At 31.6% G+C, this 24,007-nt stretch overlaps 1 protein-coding gene across 4 annotated transcripts in view; it reads right to left on the minus strand.

Annotated features, from left to right (window-relative positions):
• The window catches only part of Uggt2 (UDP-glucose glycoprotein glucosyltransferase 2), a 180,714-nt gene that overhangs the window by 128,011 nt on the left and 28,696 nt on the right, over window positions 1-24,007 (minus strand). Inside the window, exons 5-10 of one of the 4 annotated variants that reach the window (XM_005317032.5) lie at window positions 23,640-23,814; window positions 18,238-18,334; window positions 17,614-17,683; window positions 13,279-13,379; window positions 10,133-10,232; window positions 7,706-7,766 (exon numbers count right to left, since the gene is read on the minus strand). In XM_005317032.5, the coding sequence (XP_005317089.2) occupies window positions 7,706-7,766; window positions 10,133-10,232; window positions 13,279-13,379; window positions 17,614-17,683; window positions 18,238-18,334; window positions 23,640-23,814 (604 nt within the window). Of the gene's footprint in view, window positions 1-7,705; window positions 7,767-10,132; window positions 10,233-13,278; window positions 13,380-15,289; window positions 15,310-17,613; window positions 17,684-18,237; window positions 18,335-23,639; window positions 23,815-24,007 lie in introns of those variants that run through there. The other 3 variants (XM_021729926.3, XM_040281658.2, XM_021729927.3) reach the window with 3 other exon arrangements.

Below are 24,007 nucleotides of genomic sequence, written 5' to 3' on the forward strand. Positions count from 1 at the left end.
CCAACAACAAGGATCCAAGAAGAACCATCAGAGAGGGACCATGGTTCCTACCCCTTCACATCTACTCATCAAAAACAGAAGTCTCAGAACAAATAAAATAATCACACATAAAAAAGGACAGACATAAAAAAGAGCAAGAGGAACCATTTCAATTGATGACCAAGTCCAAGACCTCCTAAAACGTAAGGAAACCAGCAAACTCTCCTCTAAAAATTCATGATCCCCCAATAAAGGACCCCAATTTATGTGGACAAAATCCCAGAGAAAGATTATAAAAAACTGATTAACTAAAAGAAAATCTAAGGAATAGATTAAAAAAGCAAATACAGCAGATGAAAGACTACTTCAAGAAACAGTGAAAAGAAACCAATCAGAATTCCTAGAAATGAAAGGCAATCAAATTAAAACTTTCCTTGAATGTACCAGAGATTAGATTGCATAAAAAAATAGAACCTCAGCCCTTGAGGACAAGACTTTGGGTCTTCAAGACAGTGCACATGATCTTGAGTACACCAAATGCAATAAAGTGGAAAAAAATAATAGTATATGATTAGAATATACAAGAAATCTTGGACAACTTCAAAAGATCAAATCTGAGAATCAGTGAGATAGAAGAGAACATGGAGATACAAGATAAAGGCATACAGAGCAGAAACTTTTCCCATCAGAAATGAGAGACATCCACATACAGGAGGCTTATGGAACCCCAAATAGACCTACTCTAATGAGAAGCTAAGACATATCATAACCAAAAATTCGTAACATAGAACATAAGAAAAATGTTAAAAGCTACAAGAGAAACATCAGGTCACACTTAGAAGCAATTTAGAAGCTCACTTCTGATTTCTCAATTCAGACCCTAAAATCAAGGAGGGCCTGGATTGAGGTATTTCAAGCACTAAAAGAAAAAAACTGTCAGGCAAGATTACTATACTCAGCAAAACTATTTCAAATTTGAGGAGTAAATAGAAATCTTTCCCAAGAAGGAACAAAGAATTCATGATCACCAAGCCAGCACTACAAAGAATCTCAAAGATAAACTGGACACAGAATGTTTTAGTCAGCTTTTTTGCTGCTGTGACTAAAAGACCTGACAAATAATTTTAGAGGAGAAAAAGTTTATTTGGGGCTTTTGGTTTCAGAGGTATCAGTCCATATACAGAAGGCTCCATTCCTCAAGGGCTTGAGGTAGGGCAGAATATTATGATGGAAGAATGTGGTGGAGGAGAGCGGCACAGGACATGACTAGGATGCAGACAGATGAAGCTCAGCTTAACACATACCCAAAACTTGTCCCCAGTCACCACCTCCTCAGCCACACCTTACCGGCCTACAGCTACCACTCAGTTAATTCCTATCACGGGGTTTATTCACCAGTTGTGTTAAGGTTGTCATAACCCAGTCATCTCACCTCTAAACCCTCTTGCATTGGCTCTCACATAAGGTTTTGGGGATATCTAATAGCCAAACCATAACATAGGAACTAAAAACAAATCCCAAAGCTCTCAAGTATAGAAAGATCAAAAGACAAGTAATCCATGAATGAGAATCAACATGGTATTAAATCTGACAAAAAAATTGATATGGCAGGAAACCACAAACACATATCCATACTAAAACTGAATATTAATGGTTTTAACTCTCCAATTAAAAAACATAATAAGCAAAATGAATCAAAAAACAAAATCCAACTATGTTGTTTACAGGACTCATCTCATAGGCAAAATCACTCAAAAAGGCTGAAGGTAAAAGGATGACCAAAAAATATTCCAGGCATGTGATCCTTGAAAACAAGCAAGAACAGCTATTCTCATATTTGACAAAGCAGATTTCAAGCAAAAATTAATCAGAAGAAACAAAGAAGGATACTACATCCCGGTAAAGAGAACAAGATGATATAACGATAAAAAACATTTATGCTCCAAATGTCAATGCACCAAATTACAAAGGAAAAAAAAATACTGACATTAAATCCCAGACAGACTCCAACTCAATAATAGTAAGTTACTGCAACATACCCTTATCACCAACAGACAGGTCATCAAAACATAAAACCTATAAAGATACTGACAACCTAAATAATACTATAAATCAAACGAACCTAACAAGTATCTACAGAATATTTCATCCCAAAACAGCTGAATTTATCTTCTCAGCAATGGAACTTTTTTGAAAATAGATCATATTCTAGTCACAAAGCAAATCTTAGCAAAAAATGCATTCTATCAGATTATAATGGAATGAAACTGGAAATCAACTGCAAGAAAAATAAATCTCCGTGTGTTTATGTGGCTTCTAACAATAATACTCTTAAAATGAAGAATGGATCAAAGAAGAAATCAAGAAATTAATATAAACAAAAGAGAAAAAAGATACAATATATCTCTGGAACAGCATGTAGTTTTAAGAGGAAAATCTAAAGTACTGAGAGCCAACATTAAAAAAAAAAAAATCCCAAATAAATATGCTCTACCTCAAAGGCCTTAGAAAAAGAATTCCAAAATAAGATAGGAAAATGATTAAGATGAGAGCCAAAATCAATGTAATTGAGGATTTTAAATTACACAGGATCAATGCAACAAAGTTGCTTCTTTAAAATTATATATAATTCCTTAGCCAAACTAACCAAAAGAATAAAAGGCCCAAATCAATAAAATTAGAGATGTAAAAAAGATCACCATAGACTCTTCTGAAACTCAGAGGATTATGAAAACCTATTTTGAAAATTTATACTCCAATAAACTGGAATATCTAGAAGACACTGAAAAACTTCTGGACACATGACCTGCTCAAAGTGAATCAGAAAATATAGAAAACCTAAACACACCAATATCAAGTAATAAAATTGAAAGATTACTCAAAATCTTCCCCAAAGCCCAGGACCAGATGGATTTTTAGCAAAGTTCTACCAGACCTTTATAGAAAAACACTAGTCCCTCTCAAATTACTCCATGAAATTGAAAGGGAAGAAACACTCCCAAATACATTATATGAAGCCAGTATAACCTGACATCAAAAACCATTAACAAAGATGCATCAAGGAAAGAAAACTACAGACCAATATCCTGAGGAAAAGAAACAAAAATCTTTAATATTAACAAGCTGCATTCAAAAACACATCAAAAAGATAGGGCTGGGGTTGTGGCTCAGCGGTAGAGCACTTACCTGACACACGTGTGAGGCCCTGGGTTTGATCCTCAGCACCACATAAAAAACAAAACAAAGGTATTGTGTACAACCAAAAAATAAATTAAAATAAAAGATAATATACCATGATCAGGTATGTTTCACTCCAAGAATGCAAAGTTGATTGATTCAACATATGCAAATCAATAAACTTAATTCACCACTTAAATAGAATTAAGGACAAGAATCATCTCAATAGATATGAAAAGGCTTTTGATAAAATCCAGCACCCATTCATGTTAAAAATGTAGGAGAAGCTGAGGATGGAAGGAACTTACGTCAACATTTTAAAGGCTATTTATGAGAATCCCAAAGTCAACATCATACATCAGAATTGTGAGAAAACACATTTCTGTTATTTAAGCTATTCAGTCTACTCTATTTTGTTATGTAACATGAGTGGACTAATATAATCCTTTTTTATTTCTTCATTGGTAATTGTTCATGTCCTTTGCTGCTTTTTTAAATGGATCACTAATTTTTCTTATTGATTTGCAGAACTCTTATACATTGTGGACATTAATCCTTTGCCACATATTTTGCAAATAATTCCACACAATGTGGAATGTATTGGGGAAAACCCAAAAGCATTTGCTCTAAAATCAGGAACAAGACAGGGCTGTCCTCTGTATAAAAGACATCAGGCAAAAAAAGGAATATTCTGGGGATGTGGCTCAAGCGGTAGCGCGCTCGCCTGGCATGTGTGCGGCCAGGGTTCAATCCTCAGCACCACATACAAAGATGTTGTGTCCGCCAAAAACTAAAATAAATATTAAAAATTCTCTCTTTAAAAAAAAAAAGAAAAGGAACATGTTGACCCATGAAAAGATTTTACATCTAGAAGTCCCAGAAATTTCCACCAGAATACTTAGAGCTTACAAATGAGTTCAGTCAAGTAGCAGAATACAAGTACAACTCCCATAAAGTCAACAGCTTTCCTATACTCCAGCACTAATTCAGTTAAGAAATCAAGAAAACCACTCCATTCACAATAACCTCAGAACAAAAACACCACCTTGGGAATTAATCTAATCAAGGAGGTAAAAGATCGCTATAATAAAAATTATAGCATACTGAAGAAACTGAAAAAGACTTTAGAAGATGTAAAGAGATCCCATGTTCATGGATAGACAAAATTGTCAAAATGGCTATACCAAAAGCAACAGACAGATTTAATACAATCCCCATCAAAATACCAATGAGATTCTGGACATAACTAGAAAAAATAGTCCTAAAATTCATTTGAAGAATGAAAGATCCAATATGCCAACCTGTCTTTTAACTGAAGAGATTACACCATTTACATTCAATGATAATAAGAAATGATTTTCATTTCCTGCCATTCTGATATATCCAATGCTTAAATTGGACTTGATTCTCTTCCAGTTGACTATTCTTCTAGTGTAATTCCTCTCTATGCTGGTTTTCACTTTAATTTTCATTTTTTTGTGAAATATTATGTTTTATAGTAAAGATTTCCAATTATAAATTCTTTTAACATTTTTTCATAAGTTTTTGTTTCATCTTCAATTTTAAATCTCAGTTTTACTGGACATAGTATTTGTGGCTGGCATCCATTTTCTTTCAGAGCTTGGTACATATTATTCCAAATCCTCCTGGCTTGTAGGTTTTGGGTTGAGAAATCAGTTGAAATACAGATTGTTTTATCTCAAAATGTGACCAGTTTTTCCTTCTCTTCTAAAATACTATACTTATTCTGTATGTTAGGGACTTTCATAACAACATGTTTTAGATTATATCTACTGTGATTTTTGTATATCTATAGTCCTATATGCCACCTGTGTTGGAATTACCACTTCATTCTAAAAGTCTCGAATATCTGGGGATATCATTTCATTGACAATATTGTGCAGTTCTCTAGCTTGGATTTCAGAGCCTTTATCTATCCCAATGAATCTTCAAGTTTTTCCTTGTAATGTTATCCCAGATTTCCTGAATATTCTGTTCCTGATCTCTAAACAACTTTTCTTTATGGTCAACTTTATTTCTAAGATTATACACTTTGCCTTTGAGAACTGAAAAAAAAATCTATCTTCAATGTGGGAGTCTAATCTACTGGTGGTGTTTCACTTATTTTTAATCCACTGTCATCTACCATGTTTTCTATAAAGTCACTTCCCCTTTTATTGGTAATATAGCTTTTATTTCTGAATTGTTTTATCTCTACTTTCTATACCTTTGCAAAATTCTTCTGGTTGGGGTTTTACATCCTCTTGTTTGGATATCACAGTATTTGTCCACCTTTGAGTTATTGCCTTTCAAAACTTGTGTTGCTTTTTAGCTTCAATAATGTAAGTGTAAGTTCATGTCTGAATTCTGTATGGCAATTTTCCACTTAATGAGGTTTCCTCACCTATCCAGTGGTTTTGCTGCTTTCCCTATTATACAGTAAAACTTTTAAGTAGTTATCAATTTTACCTTCTTGATTAGTTATCATACAAGTTACACTTTGAGAGACATTAGATTGTTTTGGGGTACAAAAGTCAAAATTGGCTTACCAGGTTTCTCATTGAATACTTATAGTGATCAAAAGTTTAAAAGCTGAATCACCTAATATAATCAGTCCTTCTCTGATTTTCAAACACCAGACTGGTTCAGGGGTTCTAATCACCAGTCACTGTCCCCAAGGGATACTACCCAGTTTTTCAAATACTTCCTCTGAACTCACTCCATTTAGTGATTCAGAGTCTTCATCCCTTCCAATTATCCTTTATTCCCCCAATATCGCTTTAACCTCATGAAATTCTTCAGCTTCTTGACCCAAATTACCACATGAAAGAAAGCTCTAAAGACTACCCACTCTGGACTGTTAAGTGAGCAGAGAAAACAATCTTGATTGGGTAAAGCCACTAACACCCTCCGATTCCTTTCATTTTCCTCTTCTTTCCCACCCCCTTTTCCTTCTTATTGAGGGTGGCATTGTAAAAAAATAAATGCAGAAACTGTCATAAAAAAATTCTGCTTTAATAATGGTGTTAGCAATCATAAAAATAATACAGAGGAACAATTATACAACTCAGTTTTGAAAAATAAAAATTTCTAAGATGGTCAATGAGATAAAGAACTGTCTGAGGTAGGAGGATGTGTTCTTTTTCCTAACACCTATGTTCCAAAGAACTGTGCATCATTTTCTTCATTATCATCATAATCATAATTGGTTACCTTCATCAAAACAGCTGATAAGACAGCTGACTCTGTCCAAGTATAACACATACTGTTGGCTGGCTAACTCTGCTTTATACCTTGTCTAGCTCTCTGCTTACCATGATTTCTAGAAAAGCAAACTCTACCCTGCAGCTATGAATGGCCACATGAAAATCTTGGTCATGGGATGGAAATCAAAGTCTGTTAAAGTGGTTCAAGAAGGCTTTAATAAGGATGAATATAGTTGTTTCCATTTTTCCTGCCTCTTTTGAATAAGAATGTAGATAAGGTTGCCACTTGAAATCATAAAAGACGGACCAAGGGGTTTTCATGAATGCTCCCTGAAACTTTTAGAGCACCAGAATCATAATGTCTATAGACATTTACTTTCAGACTTTTTATGTAAGAAAAATAAACTCATACTGTTTACAGCCCTATGAATCTGGTATTTAATTACTTAAAGCCAAACCAGTCCTATGAACTATAGTGAGGTCACTGCCAGTGTGAACACTTTATAACTATTAGGGTCTTTTTGGTTCTAAAGGTAACTTAAGAGGCCCTCTGGCAGGATTTTATCAAACATCTGATCAATTGTATCCTGTTTGCCATAGGATTCTCACGATGCTTTAGCAGTTTAACACTGATTGGTTCTGTTATGGTTTGGATGTGGTAACCCCCAAAAGTTCATGTGTGAGACAAAGTAAGAAGGCTTAGAGTAGAAATGATTGAGTTATGAGACTTTTAACCCATTAGTGAATTAATCATCTGACGGGACTGAGTGGTAACTGAAGTCAGCAGGTGTACAGCTGGAGGAGGTGGGACATAAGAGGTGTGGCTTTGGCATATATATTTGTATATGGAGCTCTCTCTCTGCTTCCTTATCATAATGTAAACTGCTTCCTTCTGTCAGTCTTCTGCCATGATGTTCAGTCTCACCAGGGCTCTTAGGGAATGGAACTGGCTACATATGGGCTGAGAACTCTGAAACTATGAGCACTCAAATAAACTCTTCCTCCTCTACAATTGTTCTGGTCAGATATTTTAGTCACAGCAGTGAAAAGGCTGACTAAAACAGGGTCCTCATAAGAATTTAAGAAACCAGATATTAAAAAAATCATTAACTTTACCCTATAAAGACAAAATCTAGAGCACAGGGTGAAATAAGTAGGAAATATTTCAGGAAAAATTGGCTAGAATTATATTTTATGCTATATTTAGTAGATAATATAAAAAATAAAACTTTAACTCATTTACATAGTCAGAAAATAAATCAACTTTTATGAAAACTGAAGATCCAAAGTGTGAAACAGTGATATTAGTGTGGTAAATTTTCAAGAAAGGAATTCCAACAAACCTTTTGATTTTCCTGTATCTCTTCCTTCATTCGTTGATTTACAGCAATTCTGGTCAGAGATCTGGGAAAATCAATACTGATGTAATTCATTCTTCCTTAAATTTTTAGGACTAATAATTAATTCAATGTTAATATAATACTTTAGAAAAGAAACTAAAAACCCAATGCTTCAAGAATGTACATTTCCATATTGCCTAATTGGACAATGATACTATAGTTTTTACTCAACATAGTATCTGATTTAGGTGGAACAGAGACTCAAAATTCTAATGTCTTAACTGCATAAAGTCAGATTATTGAATAATTATGTTTTCAAATATATTAGGCTGAAAAAGGCTATTTTGTATTGGTTTGCCCATACACAGATATCTTTCATACAGATATTTTGTATGAAATTACCAATATCATATGTGTAAACGCAAACAGGCAACTTGTAGAATTAGCTATACATAAAGAATTTGTTAACCTGGGATCTTATTACAGCACGTACATTCTAAAATAGATGATATAGTCTTCCTTCAGTACGTACAGCATTGGTTCCAGGATCCCCTTAACCTCAGATAACAAAATCCCTGGATGTTCAAGTCCCTTATATAGAAGGGTACGATATTTGCATATAATCTACATGCATACTCCTGAATACATCTCCAGATTACTTTGGATACCTAATATACATAATGCTATGGAAATTATACCATATTGTTTAAAGAATAATGACAAAAATGTTTGTATATGTTTGGTACAGACAATTCTTTTCTGAATATTTTCCATCTATGGTTGGCTGAATTTGTGAACGTGATACATACAGATGCAGGGGGAATAACTGTACTGACATTATATTATTCACTCTTGAAGAGTTTTAAATTCCCTTACAATTTAAATATAATTTTAAAATATATTTCCTGTGGACTATATTTAACTTGAAAGCTCCCAAGAATGCTTAGTTATAACATCTATCAATTTAAAAATGGTATAAAAATTTATATGGTTAATTCAAAGTTCTGCTTTAAGGAAAGTTTAAGAAGAAACCCACAAATGAGTATCATCTCATAAAGTTTGGCAGCATTAAGAAAAATTATAATAAAATTTAATAATGTAAATTTTCCATTAATTTAACAAATATTTCATTTTAAAAGACATTTACTAAATGTCTGACTTCAGACATGTTTAAACCTACAATTTAGCCGTTAAGCAATGCTAGCATATTCTGCAAATTTTTCTTAATGATCAACCACAGATAAGAGCAGAATTTAGTATAATTCTTAAAAAGTCATACTGATTAACTATCATTAAAACTAATATTGTTTTAATTTAAATTTGACTAATAATTTCAAAAGCTGTTAATTAAGAATCGTGAGGCTAAATGTATGTATTTACATAGACCCAAACATATTTCATGTTTTAATATATAAATACTGATTTCTCAGTATTTTTTCTTGACTATTTAATTCCTGACTATAAATTTGGTGAAAGAAGTCATATCAACATATTCATTATTCTGTAGGTAAAGCTACAAACACTTCTATTTTCAGGGTATCTTTAAAAGATATTTTATATCTTACTGCTGCTGTATTTATCTTTCAAAGGTAAAGAATACCTAGATTTAAAATTCTGTAGTTTGTACTGTGGATAAATGTATAAAATAGCATTTGACAAAAAGACTTAACAATCATTGGATGCTTAATATGTGCTGAGAGCTTAAGTTTCTCTCCAATGTCCCTCAAATAAAATACTATTGTTGTATATGCACCTCTAACTTGTCACATGTGCTGTCTCTCCAATACAAGCTAATTTTGTTTATATTTTGTTGCTTATAATTTTATACTGCTATTTCTAACCAAATTATAAATGCACACAAGTCACATTATGTTGTAAATCCTAAAAATCTAAAATGTACCTATTGGTCACTTTCAGATATGCAAGAAGTATTATCTACTGAAATAAAGATAACATTGATATTCTGGAAGCAATTTAATTAGATGTTTTACTTGCAAAATGAAAAAAAAAGGTATTATACAAAAAACTCCATATATTTGAGATGTCATTAAGTGAAATCTAAAAGGCAAGAACATGATTTGACAACAATAGATCTTCTATGCAGAATAATATTTTTCATTATCTTCCATAAAGGAAAGAGAAAACTACCCTTACTATTTATTGCATAAATGTTTTTGCTTAGATTATGTTTATTTAAACTCTTAATTTTTTTCCCTTTTCATAAGCCTCTAATTCAATAGTTTTCTTTTGTAGTGTGAATACATGTGCTTAGTTATTAAAAAACAAAACCATAAATGGTGAAAATTTCCAATTTCAAAAAGCTACAGATATTAGAACTGACCCTCATGTTAAATGAAATCAGCTACTCCCATAAAATTTACTTAATGAAAAGAGTTCTAGTTACAAACAAACCAATGCACTTTAAAGTACCTGGCTTTTATGGGGAAGTTCTGTGAGATGTCTTTCATTAATTTTATGGTGTCATATACTGGAGTGGACATTATTTGAGAAGCTGCTTGAAAACTAAGATCTGTAAGGAAAAAAAAACCAACATTTAGGAATCTGGAATGTTAGATCTTCAGATATTTCCATGAAATTTAAATATTTTTCTCAACCTATACGACATATTAATATGTAAACATGTCAACACTCATATTTAACAATTTTAAGTTTAAATGGAAAGTTTTGACATATTCAAATAAGGTAGTCTTACACTTTTATGAATGAGTAATTATCACTTACTATTTATTATCTGTTATCTACAAATTATAGAATTTCATCCTAAAGAGAGATATAAAAAGAATCACTGACAGTTTTTTCCCCTATACTTAGGTTAAATGAAATATGACAAAAAGCTTTGATGAAAAAAATAAATCTGAAAAAAGTTTTGAAAAGCTAATTCTGAAAACAGCTTAAAAAGAAACCCAATATCTTTAACTCATTTTTAAAATTTTTTTCCAATATTGTTTTGCCTTCATGATGAAATAAAAGTATTTTTTGAAATTATAATTCTATTAAAAAATGTGAGGGGCTAACTATAGTCAGTCTCAAATATCTCAGAAGCATTATTAATCTCACTACTTTGTCAAGAGTTAGTATATATTTTAAAGTCAAATTTAGTCATTACTTAACAGGAAAACACATTAACATTTCACCAGAGTTGGAATACTAAAATAACCAATTTGACATAACACTGCTAGTTTTGCTTCCATGTTCTCAATGCAAAGTGGTGAATCAGCCTGAAGGCATAGCCTAAGATGCTTTTAGGATGGCCTCCCATGGGATTGCAGAGGCTAACAGACGAGGGTTCAAATTCCAGCTGAATCATGTACTAGCTAAATTAACTGAAATTATGATTTCCTCAATGGACTCAAGTGTTTCCGGCCCAAGTACTGCAATGAAACTACCAGGGCTCACTAATGTGTCCTAATTACCAAACACAATAGGTATTTTTCAAGTCTCTTAGGATCCTTTTGTGATGGGAAAACTTCTGGAAAGAAAAAGTACTGAAGTACTAGCATAAACTTCTGGAAAGAAAAAGTACTGAAGTACTAGCATAATAGTCCAGGGAGAATAGATTCTGTCAGTTCAAAGAGGATTCTTCAAAGTGAATTTATCCTAACAGTGTTCTTAAACATCTCATTTTATTTTAAATAATATTCTATCAAATATGATATTCAATGATATAGTATTGAATTGATAGAACATATCAACATAAGTTATAATGCACATTGCACTATAATTTTAAAATGTGACCAAAGATCTGTTAAGTATAAATAAAGTTCACTTAGATACCATATGGTAGAGCATAAAGAAGTTGGACCCTAAGGACATGTATGAAGACATAAATGGTGTGACTATTGTGTGTACAACCAGAGATATGAAAAAATTGTGCTCTGTATGTGTAATATGAATTGTAATTCTGCTCTCATATATAATAAATTAAATTTAAAAAACAGAACAAGATCAAAAACTTGAGTGGCCATTACTACATAAAACAACCTAAGATGACAAAGGCCCTCTTTCAACTTTAATAAATGATCCATAAAAAATGTTTTCACGAGTATGAAAAAGAAAAAAAGAACTTGGACTGAAAAACCTTCATTTATTAGCTACATGGATGTGTTGATTAACTTGCATCATTGTCACTGTGACCAAAATATGAAAAGAACTTTGAGGAGTTAAAGTTTATTTGGGGCTCACGTTTTCAGACGTCTCAGTCCACAGATGGCTGACTCCATTACTTTGGGCCCAAGGTGAGGCAGTACATTATGAAGGAAGGGTCTGGCGTAGGAAAGCTGCATAGCTCATGGTGGAAGTCAGGAAGCAGAGAGCAAAGAGGGAATAAGGGGCCAAAGGGAAGATATATCTATCCAGGACACAGCCCTAGTGACCTTCCTCCTCTGGTCACACCACAGCTGCCTACTGTTAGTCACCCAGTCAGTCCATTCAAACTAAGGTGGGCTGATTAGATTATAGCTCTCACAATCAAATAATTTAACCTCTGAATATTCCTATTAACAGGAGCTTTTGATGGCATCTCATATCCAAATCATAACAATTTTAATGACCACACCAAACCAGTAACTCTCACTCTTCTTATTTACAAAGTGACAAGGGAGGGGGCATGCACTTTCAGAATATCACTGAGAGTCAAATAAGATAATTTATATTAAAGGGTCATGTAAATGCTAATTCAGATGAAATGCAAAATATTTTTGTACACTATATGCAAGTTATTCTAGCAATAGAATACTAATACCCTATTATTTTAAAAATTAAAAACTGATTAGTAGTTGCTCACAGCTGGGAAGCTAGCAGAAGTGGGAAATGACTGCTAATAATGTTTTGCTCTTTGGGGTGATGAAAATGTTCTAAAATTGGTAAGAATTGCAGAACTGTGAAAATATACTAAAAGCAAATGAACCTTATAGTTTAAACAGGTAAATAATGTGTGAATTATATCTTAATAAAATGTATTTATTAGAAAGGTTGATGAAGATGTAATTAAAGTTAAGAATCATGTAGAAAAATGGTATGTCCCCATGACCTACTAAATTATTTTAAATAAGGAAAATTGAAAAGGACTTACAATTCAATCCAAACTAAATTTTGGTCACAAAAATCGCTTATAGGTTATTCACATAGAAGCTGCTCTAAATTTGGAACTATGTATTCTCTAAGACTTTATCAAGGAAATATGCAAAGGACTAACAAGGTAAAAATTTAATCAAGAAAACTAAGGTTTAGTGCTGATTTACCTGACTTCTTAGTCAAGATTTTTAAGCAATTTTAATAGATTCTCTGAAATGTGATTTAACACTTGAAACGAAACCATAAATCATTATATACTTTGAAAATAAGACAATATAAAATAACTACCTCAGAATTTTAAGTCTAACAAAATTATGACTTTCATGATAATCTTTTAATCAAATATGTTTTCCTATAAAATGTAATTTATATTATTCACAAACAGTAATTATTTTCACAATTTATCATTTTATAAAAGCTTATTTAATAAAAAAGTAATTGGTTATCAAAGTGTTATGTTCAGGTAGCTTAAAATACTATACCTTGAAGTTCCCAGACTTTCAAAGGCATCATTTCTTTGTTGCTCTCAATCAGGTATTTTTGGAATACTGTCAGATTATCTTTAAGATCTGAATATATTTCTCTGAATCAAATAGTAATTAAAGTTAATAATCTACTACAAATTAAACAACCAGTATGATTTTGAAATTGTCCTCAAAACAGTTCAACACAAACTAATAATTGATCATTAAGATAATAAATTGATACAGCTATATTTATAGAATTTAAAATGAGGGCTATATAGACACATATGTATACACATATATATGCCTCCTTTGTTATATAAAAAAATCTGGAAGGATGTACTCTCTCAACTGCTAATATTACCTATTAGGGATGCAGAAAGAGGGCAGAATTATTGAGTTTTTATGTTTCAAAAAATTTTTAAATTTTAAGTATTGTTTTTATAATTTAAAATAATAACTATTTTTTAAGGAAAGTAAAAACTGCTTTTTATACAATCTTCACTTGATCTCAGCCAAAAGGCTAAAAAGATTCTTCTTAAAGAATCAGAGTTTGTTTTATTTCTGAAAAGTTCTATCTGACTCTCATAAAAAATTAATAGGATAATTCTGCCCAACATTAAACATATCTAGGCATTTTAAAGAGAAAGACAAATAATGAAGCAGAATAGCATTTTACTATATATATCATTTAAACTATAATCTTATTTCCTCTATCACTCATGAAAGCAAAAATGGTGTCATTTTGCTGGACACAGTGGCACACATCTGTAATCTCAGCAACTGGGGAGACTGAAGCAGGAGGATCTCAAGTTCAAAGGCAGCCTCAGTACCTTACTGAGGCCCTAGCCAACTCAGTGAGACTCTCTCTATATATAAAATATAAGAAAGGGCTGGGGATGTGGCTCAGTGGTAAAGCACATCTGGGTTTAATCCCTGGTTCCAAAAAAAAAAAAAAAAAGGTGTCATTTCATATTAAATAGAATTCTTTTAAAAATATAATTTTAGCTAGGTATGTGATTCAGTGATACAGTGTTTGCCTAGTATACATGAGGCCCTGGATTTTATCTCCAGGTCCATTAAAATATAAAACAAAAAAAAGATGGTTTTTCAAAGAAAAATTAAAACAACTTCAGCTAATTTATGACATTTTCAGCAAAACTTACTAAACACATTTTCAACAGTAAATTGAAGATTTAAAAAGTGAAGTGAAAAATGTACAGATGTATATAGAAATGCATTAATTTTATAGTTAAAGATAAAAATACATAGTACAGTGTCAATATTTTCTAACTTTACTACTACGTGGGACCAAGGTTTGAAAATAAATCAAGACTAATAAAGACAGCTTTCAAGGTAAAAAAAAAAAAAAAACTTCTTCCTAAAGTTCACTATGAATATTTAATGTTACAGAATAATGTAACAGCTACCATACTAATACTTTATATTGAGTCATAATCAATTTTTTACTGAGTTTTACATAATTCAGGCAATATGTATATTATTCATACATTACACCTCAAAGCAAATAATCTTTGTTTAAATAAGCCACCAAGTCACCATGGAAGAACTAAGTATTTCTTTTAAAAACAACCCAGAATTCCAAGGGATTTTTGGAGGCCTGCCATTTATCCCTGCAAAAATTTGTATTTAAAAATAGGAAAAAATTATACATTTTTTCAAGACATTGAAACAACTGAATAAGGACAAATTTGTAAGGTGCATTAACTTTTTAAGGCCACTAGTAGGCTGTTTGGCCAATAAGCTTTAAAATTTTAATTCATTTATCTGCATAAGCATAGTCCCCAACAATGTCACTCTCTGTATATACAGTTATGCATTTGCCAAGAAAACCTACCTCAGTGTCCTTAGTTAATATTACAAATGTAAATTACAAAGAACTAGAGGAGTTAATGAACATTTTTATTTTTGCCTGTGTAAAGGAATCCAAATTTCCCTTCTCATAAAATGTTAAAATGTATATAAAATCACAGCCACCCCCATTCACTAGTATTCAGAGAAGACTCACCATCCGATTCCTTGTCTTCAATCGGCATGGCAGAAAAAAAGGACACAACTTTAATTTGAAAGGTTACTATATGAGTATATAAAATTAAGACCAGATGTTAAAAGATTTTCAATGTCCATCTGTGACAATGAAATTAAGGGAAATATTTCTTTCTGGTGGGGCATAAATCTCTTTAAGCTAAAGATCCAATATTTTTCATGATTTTTGTAACATCTATAAAGTTTTAGATACAATAAATTTTTAAATTTTCTGATGGAGATAAGTTTTATTTTTTCAATTGTGTTTTTCTAAGCACACTAAATCAAATTTATATAGTTATTAAAATTTTTTATCTGATATTTTCACTATTAGAACTTCCTTTGAAGCATTTTCCACAGCTTAGTAAACTAAGATTATTTTAAAAAATATTGTAAAAATAATACTATTTTGAAAGTCAGTGATATTTTAATTTTTTTTAATAAAGATTCAATTCAGGGGCTGGGGATATGACTCAGCTGGTAGACTGCTTGTCTAACATGTTCAAGGCCCTGGGTTTCATCCCCAGCATCATGAAGAAAAAAAAGAAAATTTCAGGCAGTATCCTCTTTTTGGCATTCCTATTAGTAGTAGTAGTAGTAGTAACAGGGATTAAACACAGTGGCGTTATACTCGTGCTGAGATACATCCCTAGTCTTTTTTATTCTGAGACAAGGTCTCACTACTAAGTTGCTGAAGCTGGTCTTGAACTTGTGATCTTTCTGTCTCTGCTTCCCGAGTCTCTGGGAATAGGCACACACCACTGTTCCTGGCTTTTTTTTTTTTAGTATTATTTAAAGGAATTACATTAATAATAACTTCATAAAAGTGAATAAAACAAATGAAAATTATACTTAACAGTTATATATCTTAAGTTTCATGAACTGCTATAACACTTTTATTAGCAATTAACAAATTACATTATTTTATTCTCTTCAAACTTAAAAACTTTCTAACCAAGTATTTGTTATGTGATTAATTTTTTGCCTATTATGGCAACAGTGTTAGAATAAAATTAAGCAAAACAAGTTACTACTTTCAAGTATGGAATGGCATCACATGGTACAAATAAGGAATAAAAAATGCTACAAGGCTAATAAATTCTTGGCAATTTATTTGTTGGCTTATGTTCACTGGTTCATATTTTCAAGGTTTAGACAATTTTATAAATGCCAAGCCTTTGTTTGTGGACTTTTTTTCTGGGTAAATGGAAAGAAATTCACATTTAACAGTGACCTTAACACAGGTTATCCAAAGTTCTAAATTTCTATTTTCCTAGTTATTCCAGGGATGCTATATTAGTATTAGAAATAGAATCTCTACTCAATTGAAACGGTTATATCTAACTAATGAATAAATTTCCACCTTTAAGATTAATATGAAAATAAACTAACAAATAATTGGTGAAAGACTCACAATTTTAGTATATAAAGAGCTATTATAAATTAGCAAAAAAGTAAACCCATCAAGAAAAACCAAAGCAAAGGTCAGAAATAAGCGATTTATACAAGAAGAAATTCAAAAGACCAGTAAACTTACATAAAAAATTAAATCCTTAAAATATTAATCCCTTAAAATAATAAATTGATAATAGTTGATTGTTCTAAATTTAAATTACAAAATGATTCAGTCCAGTGAAATAAGTGTAGAATTTAGGAGAAATATATCACTTATTAAATTGGCCAAGATTTTTAAAACAGTATCAGTGGTTAGTAAAGTTTTGGGAAATGGACACATTCATATAAAACAGTAAAAGTATTATTAGTACAATTCAATGAAGGAAATTTAGACATCAAAACTTTAAAAAATATACATACCTTGATTTATCAATTTTTCCCCTAGAATTTGTGCTAAAGAAAATCTGAGACGCACATGAATTGATAAAAAAAATATTCAATTAAATAGTAGGGAAAGAATCTAAAGTCCTATATTGTGGGACTTTTCCAAATGATGGAATATTCCACAGGATGTGAAAAAAGCAGTTACATGACACTGTTGTACTATGCAAAACAATATGCTATTCATGCATTTATTTATAGCTATAAAGACTCACACAGAAAGGTTGCAAAGATAGACACTAAAACATTGAAAATAACAATCATCTCTCAGTTGTAGAATTAGGGTCATTCTTTTTTTAGTTTTGTGCTCTTCTGCTTTCCCTAGATTTCTGACATTAGCTCTGTGTTATTTTTATAGTAACAAGGAATATATATATAAAAAAAGAACATGTGCCAACACAGTACATGGAATTAATTCCTTTAGAAACAAAGGGTTATAATAATACCAGTTTCATTCCAATTCAGGCTTACTTTAGTTTCCCAAAAAGAAATCCTTGAACTTCATTTGTTTCAGTTTCATCTTCTATAGTACTAGTCATGGCTACATTTTGGAAAGAAAAACAAAAATATTTTCAGACAGGGAAAATAACAAGTAATAAAAAATTAGAGTTCAATATGAAATTCCATTTCACAGAACTCCTGGGCCAGTCAGTCAACGCTAGCCATAAAGCAGCCTAATCTTAGCTGCCTCAATGTACCTTACATATACTACCATTTGTTAAGTGGTGCCAAAAATGGTTGGGAAGCTACTGGTATAATACACAATTTACTATTTTTAAAGAAGTTTTGAGTATCCAGTAATATTAAATACCTTTCTTTCAGCTTAAAATTAAATTCAAAACTAAGGAAGATAAAATTGGGAGTTCATAACCCACTTCAATCTAATGTATGAAATATGATATGTCAAGAGCTTTGTAATGTTGTGACCAATAAAAAAAAAAGAAAAAAAAAACAACTAAGGAAGAACACGTTTATCTCACCTCCAGCCTCAAGTGACACACATAGGATAATTTTTTTTAAAAACAAAACTATGTAAGCCTCCATATTCTCATTCTACTCAAATGCAGAAATCAGAAAACAAACAAAAAACCTTACTTTTAATTTGGGTATCATCCAATGCTTTGTATTCTGTACTCTTAATTGCTAGCTCCACACCATATCCAGATAAGTACATTTTCCGTGAGCTTGGTTTCTGTTTAAACACATTTTATAAAATTAAATTAATATTTGTTTTTTAAATGAGGGGCTATAATTGACTAAAAGTGAGTTGTCTTAAGTACTTATGATCAGAATTTTGGTACCTAAGTTTTCCTCTGTCTATAATTGACAAATATAAAACGTATATCTAGATATTACTCCTTCAAGCAAGAAAAATAATTTCGTTCAAAAGGAAGCAATCAGGATAAATATACACAATATTTTAAAAGATTTCTAAGGTTCTTTCCAGCTTCCAGACTGAAATTCTTTTTTAAAAAATGTTCTTTTTTTTTTTTTTTTTAAAAGGTGGACACAATGTCTTTATTTTTATGTGGTGCTGATAATTGAACCCAGTGCCTCACACATGCTAGGCAAGAGCACTACCACTTGAGCCACATCCCCAGCCTGAATTCTTATCAGTTGTGCTGTAACTGGTATCTTTGATAAATTATGTTAGAGATTAGGAAACCACTTAAACCACTCCTTAGCAAACTCTCAGAAGATACTGTGTCTTTGCTTAATTCAGGTTGGCATGGAGCAGTTCTGCAATCCTAAACATGACAGAGGTTGTAGGGATAAAGAGTGGAGGGAATGAAAACCCTAATCGTGTATTCTTTTAATTCTCTTTCCTCTCTGAACTTTCTCTAAGACTCAAATAAATATATGACCACAATGACTCTTCTCCTTGGCTTCTTCTATTTCCAAACAAGAGTATGTTAAGAATTAGTTCCAGATATACGAATTATTTAACATTGCCGCCCATGTTAAAATTTCATTTGTCTCAGGCCAAACTGTAAAGAAAGATAGCATGTGGAAACTGGGTTATTTATAATTAAACTAATCTGACAAAACTGAAAACCTTTAGAAGAATTTTCAATTTCATACAGCTCAATTTAAAGACACATTTTGAATATCCACTCAGAATCTGACAATCAACTGGTAAATTGAAGCTATAAGGCCACAAATCTTGTCACAGTTCATAAAAGAAATGTAATTCCACATAACCAATTTCTATTATTAGTTCTAGAAAGTTATTTGTACCTCAATAATAAAAAGAAAAGTGTTTATTAAGTTCATATTTACTTTTTTCATTCAAAGTGTATAATTATAAAATTTGAATTGTAGTTTAATAAGCTTGGATTTGCAAACTAAAATGTTCATGATTGCTAAGAAAAAAATATCCCTTTTCCTATTTATTATTTCCTCCACAAAAAAGCATCTGTTTCAAAGGTAGGATAAAGTATTTTTATTAGAATTTTATGTTGACTAAATTTACATTATAGCAACTATGAACATGATTTCATAAAACAGAAGGCTATAATTTGATGCAACAAAATACCCTAATAGTTGGTTAATATGATTTCACAGTATATGGTCACATTCTCCAAACAACAACTTGAGACGGATTCTCAAAAGATAGGCATATCCTCTATGGGGCACATTAAAACACTTGGGGATGTTTTTTTAAAAAAATGAACACATACACTCCTATTACTTTTCTAATTTGCCTTTCTGCTGTGCCCTGCCCAGTAGAGAAGCACAGCTTTAGTATGCCACTGATGGGAGTTTATCTATACTAGCAAACTCAGAAAAAGATGAAGAATTATTGATTTAAAATATATAAAATGTTTTATTGCATACTTTAGCCCCATCAATCTTGATGCCCTTATTTTCTTCAGATTCATTTTTTCTTGTAACACTTTATCATCTACCACAAATCTATTTGTTTTACACCTCTTGTTACTAAAATTGAAGTTCTCTGAGAACAAAGAATGTTTCTCTTATTCACTGTTATGTGAACAGTGTCTGGCACAAAGGTATTCAAATATTTATGAAACTGATGACTTAGATATGTAAATATTTACAAATCATACAAATATATAACACCTACACATTCTCTATTTACTTTATAATCATTATGTAGATTGTGCAAATATCTATATTCTACTTTGCCAATACACTCAAGAATATTTACTAAGATTTTCCTACTACTGCTGAATACCCCAAATCACTACTATTTTATATGATATTATTGCAGGACAAGTCTCCATATGGCCTTGGTGACTCAGTTCTTTCTCCATTCTCACTTGTAGTTCTCAGAAGCACAACATCTTGAGGTAAGGAGGATGGGACATTTAAAAAAGATAAATATATACTTACATCTGCCACAGATGTAAGCCTGGGATAGCCCAGGTTCTGTTCAACTCCCCTAGAACAGCATGTCCTGCAATTACTTAGCCCAGTTTGTCCAGTGCCCCCACCCCCAAGTATAAAACCCAGAGCAAAGTTCCCTTTCATAGTCCCTCAGCTGCAGTGTGACATGGAACACATGTACAACAGACTCCATCCATCCTGGGCAGCTTTTCTGATCCTGAAGGGAATGGCTAGACATGAATCCTAAACATCTATTGTTCTTTTCTGCCCATAAATGTGTGAATAATAAAGTTATTTCACTTAACCTATGTGAATTTCTGCCTCATTAGACTCATACAAGGAAACTGACGCTGGTGCATAGTATTGACAAGGTGTTTACAGTCCTCCCCTGGGATTGGTTATAGTGCACAATAAGCCTGCTTCACAAATTATCAAAATATAGAAAACAAAATTAAGACACTGAAATGAGCTAGTCGTGTTCCATTACTAGTATTGAACATAGTACCCAACTTGTTTGTGGCATATCGCCCCAGTGAACAACCCTTTCCCATGTCACACCTTCTTGCAATGTGCCTTGCCACTTTCCACCAATAAATCAAGTGTTTCTCCAATCTTTGAATCTAGCTGGCCTTGTGACTTGCCTTGACAAAAATAACGTGGCAGAAGTGTCTGAGTTCTTGGGCTAGCACTTGTGAAGCATTGCAACTTATACTCTTTGGGAATCATAAACCACCATGATGTGAAGAATGGCAGTCAAATCTATTAGAAGGTAAGATGCTATATAGAAGAGAACCAAGAAACTCCAGTCATAAGCCAGACAGGTGGATGAGGATAACCTGAACCTTGAACCTCGAACCCTAATCCAGTGTTGAATGACTACCACTCTGTGAGTGATACTTACAGAAAAAAAATGCCTAGCCTGTTAATCCATAGAAGTAATTACTGCCTTAGCCACAAGTTTGGAGAAGATTTTTTGTTTATAAAAAAAAAAAAACAGCAATTCAGAAACACATTTCTGATAAATGTGTAAAGAGTGAAGGAAGAAGAGATGACACTCTTCACAAATTTCTAATTCAAAGACTATTGATGTTTTCTCATAAATACTGGTAATTTATATTTTTTAACCCTTAAACTTGGTCAAAGTAAAGGATAAAAAATATATTCCATAAAAACACTAACTGAAAGAAAGAAAGTAGGAATAGACATTAAATTCAGATAAAACAGATTTTCTAACAGAATATCAGGAACAAAGAAGTAAATAGTTATGAAGGGCTCTATTCTATATCTGGATGTACAATGTAAATATGTAAGCATTAAAAAAGAACTTTGAAATAAGAAACTGACAGGTATGAAAGGAAAAATAGACAAATCTATATTATAGTTAGAGATTTCAACACTCTTATCTCAGTAATTGACAAAATAGAAAATCTCTAAGGAAGCAGATGATTTATGAGTCAACATGACCTAATATTTACAAAAAAAATCCAAACAAAAATATTCATTCTTCTCATGTGCACAGGGAACATATCACAAAACAAAATCATATTCTGAGCCAAACTTTTGTCAAACAATATAAACCATGATATTAGATCATAATAAAATTAAACTACATCCTTAACAAAACCTGGAAGATTTACCAAATATTTGATATTTAACACTTCTAAATAACCCATGAGTTAGAAAGTTTCAAGAGAAACTTAAATTATTCACATAAACATTAAAATATGTAAAATATATTAAAATAGGATGCAACTAAAATAGTTCTTACAGAGAAATATAAAACAATAAATACTAAGACTAGAAAAAAGATCTAAATAGTAATCTAGTTCCACTTGAAGAAACTAAATATACATGAGGAAATTAAATCCTAAGCCAACAAGAAATATTGGAATAGAAATACGTAATGATGGGGCTGGGGATATCAGTTCGTAGAGCGCTTGCCTTGCATGCATAAGGCCCTGGTTCTAATCCCTAACACCACAAGGGAAAAAAAAAAAAAGAAATATATGATGTGAAAATGAAAACAATGAAACTAAAGCTGTTTCTTGTATAAGATCAGTAAAATCAATTAACCTCTAGCCAGAGTAAGAAAAGAGAAGACATAGATTACTAAAATTTGGGGTGGGGGAGGAGAAAGGTGACATAATTTACTAAAATCAGAAAAAAAAGGTACTGATCCAGACATTAAATAAAAATATACTAATTTTCTGTCCATAAATCTGACAATCTAAATGTAATGGAGAAAATCCACAGAAGTCAAACTACCAAAGAAGAAACAGCCTCAACAATTGATATTTATTAAAGAAATTTTAGTTAAAAATATTTTTTAAAAAGTAAACTCAACTTCAGATCTAGATGGTTTTACTTCTACCTGACACTTAAAGAACAAGTAATACAAAGTTTGCACAATTTCTTCCTGAGAACAGAAGAGGTAATGCTTCCCAAATCATTCTACAAGGCCTGCAATAACCTAATACCAATATTTTAAAAAGCACATTATGAGAAAATAAAACTAGAAATCAATACCCTTTAGAAACACATACAAAATCCCTGAGCAAAGTACAAGCAAATTAACCCAGCAATACATAAAAAAGCATATTATATCACAACTAAATGAGATTCATCCAAAGAACATCAGGCTGTTAGAACATTTGAATGATTCAAAGTAACTTACCATGTAAACAGTGAACAAGTAAAATTATATGATTACCAGTAAATGCAGGAAAAACACATTCGATAACATTTGACATACATTATTAATTAACATACATCACTAATTTTAAAACTCAGCAAATTTAGAAGGAAATTCCCTAAACTTAATAAATGTCATAAGAAAAAAAAAACCCTACATCTAACATGTAAGAGTAAAAAAATCACACACTTTCTCCAAAGATCATGATAAAAGCAAGGCTATTTTCTCATCACTCCTACTCAACATTGAGCCGAAAAGTCCCAATAAGGACAAAACCAAATATACAGATTGGAAAAAAAAAAATACTGAAAAGAAATCAAAGGATATCTATTTGTATTATACTTTAAAATCTAAAACAGCTATTCTGGAGAAAATTACTATGTAAATCCAGTAAGAAAATTATCAATAAAACTGCTTTCTTAGCAAAAATAGTATTCTAAAAACAAGCATGTACCTGAATATAATGGCGAAGAACATATAGAATTTTACCATTTTGAGCTTTTTGAGTCAATACTTTGTGAAATTCAACAAATGCTTTGGTACCTATTTCTGCATAGAGAATAATCACTGGTAAGTTCTCATTGTTGGTAGGAAATTTATGATCTCCTTTAAATAGATAAGGTCTGGGCCTAAAATGAAAACACAAATTTTTAAAAGAAAGTCAATAGCATATCAGACACATAGAATTATAACTATAACTTCTGCTTATCAAATGATTCATAATATACATGATCACAGGAAAACAAACAAATTTCCTGTGACCACTACTAAAGACTAAAAATGCTTTCTCAATAAGGTTACCGTTTTAGTTTTTTTATATTT

The sequence above is a fragment of the Ictidomys tridecemlineatus genome, chromosome 6 (genome assembly GCF_052094955.1).
Source record: "Ictidomys tridecemlineatus isolate mIctTri1 chromosome 6, mIctTri1.hap1, whole genome shotgun sequence".
Taxonomy (NCBI): Eukaryota; Metazoa; Chordata; class Mammalia; order Rodentia; family Sciuridae; genus Ictidomys; species Ictidomys tridecemlineatus.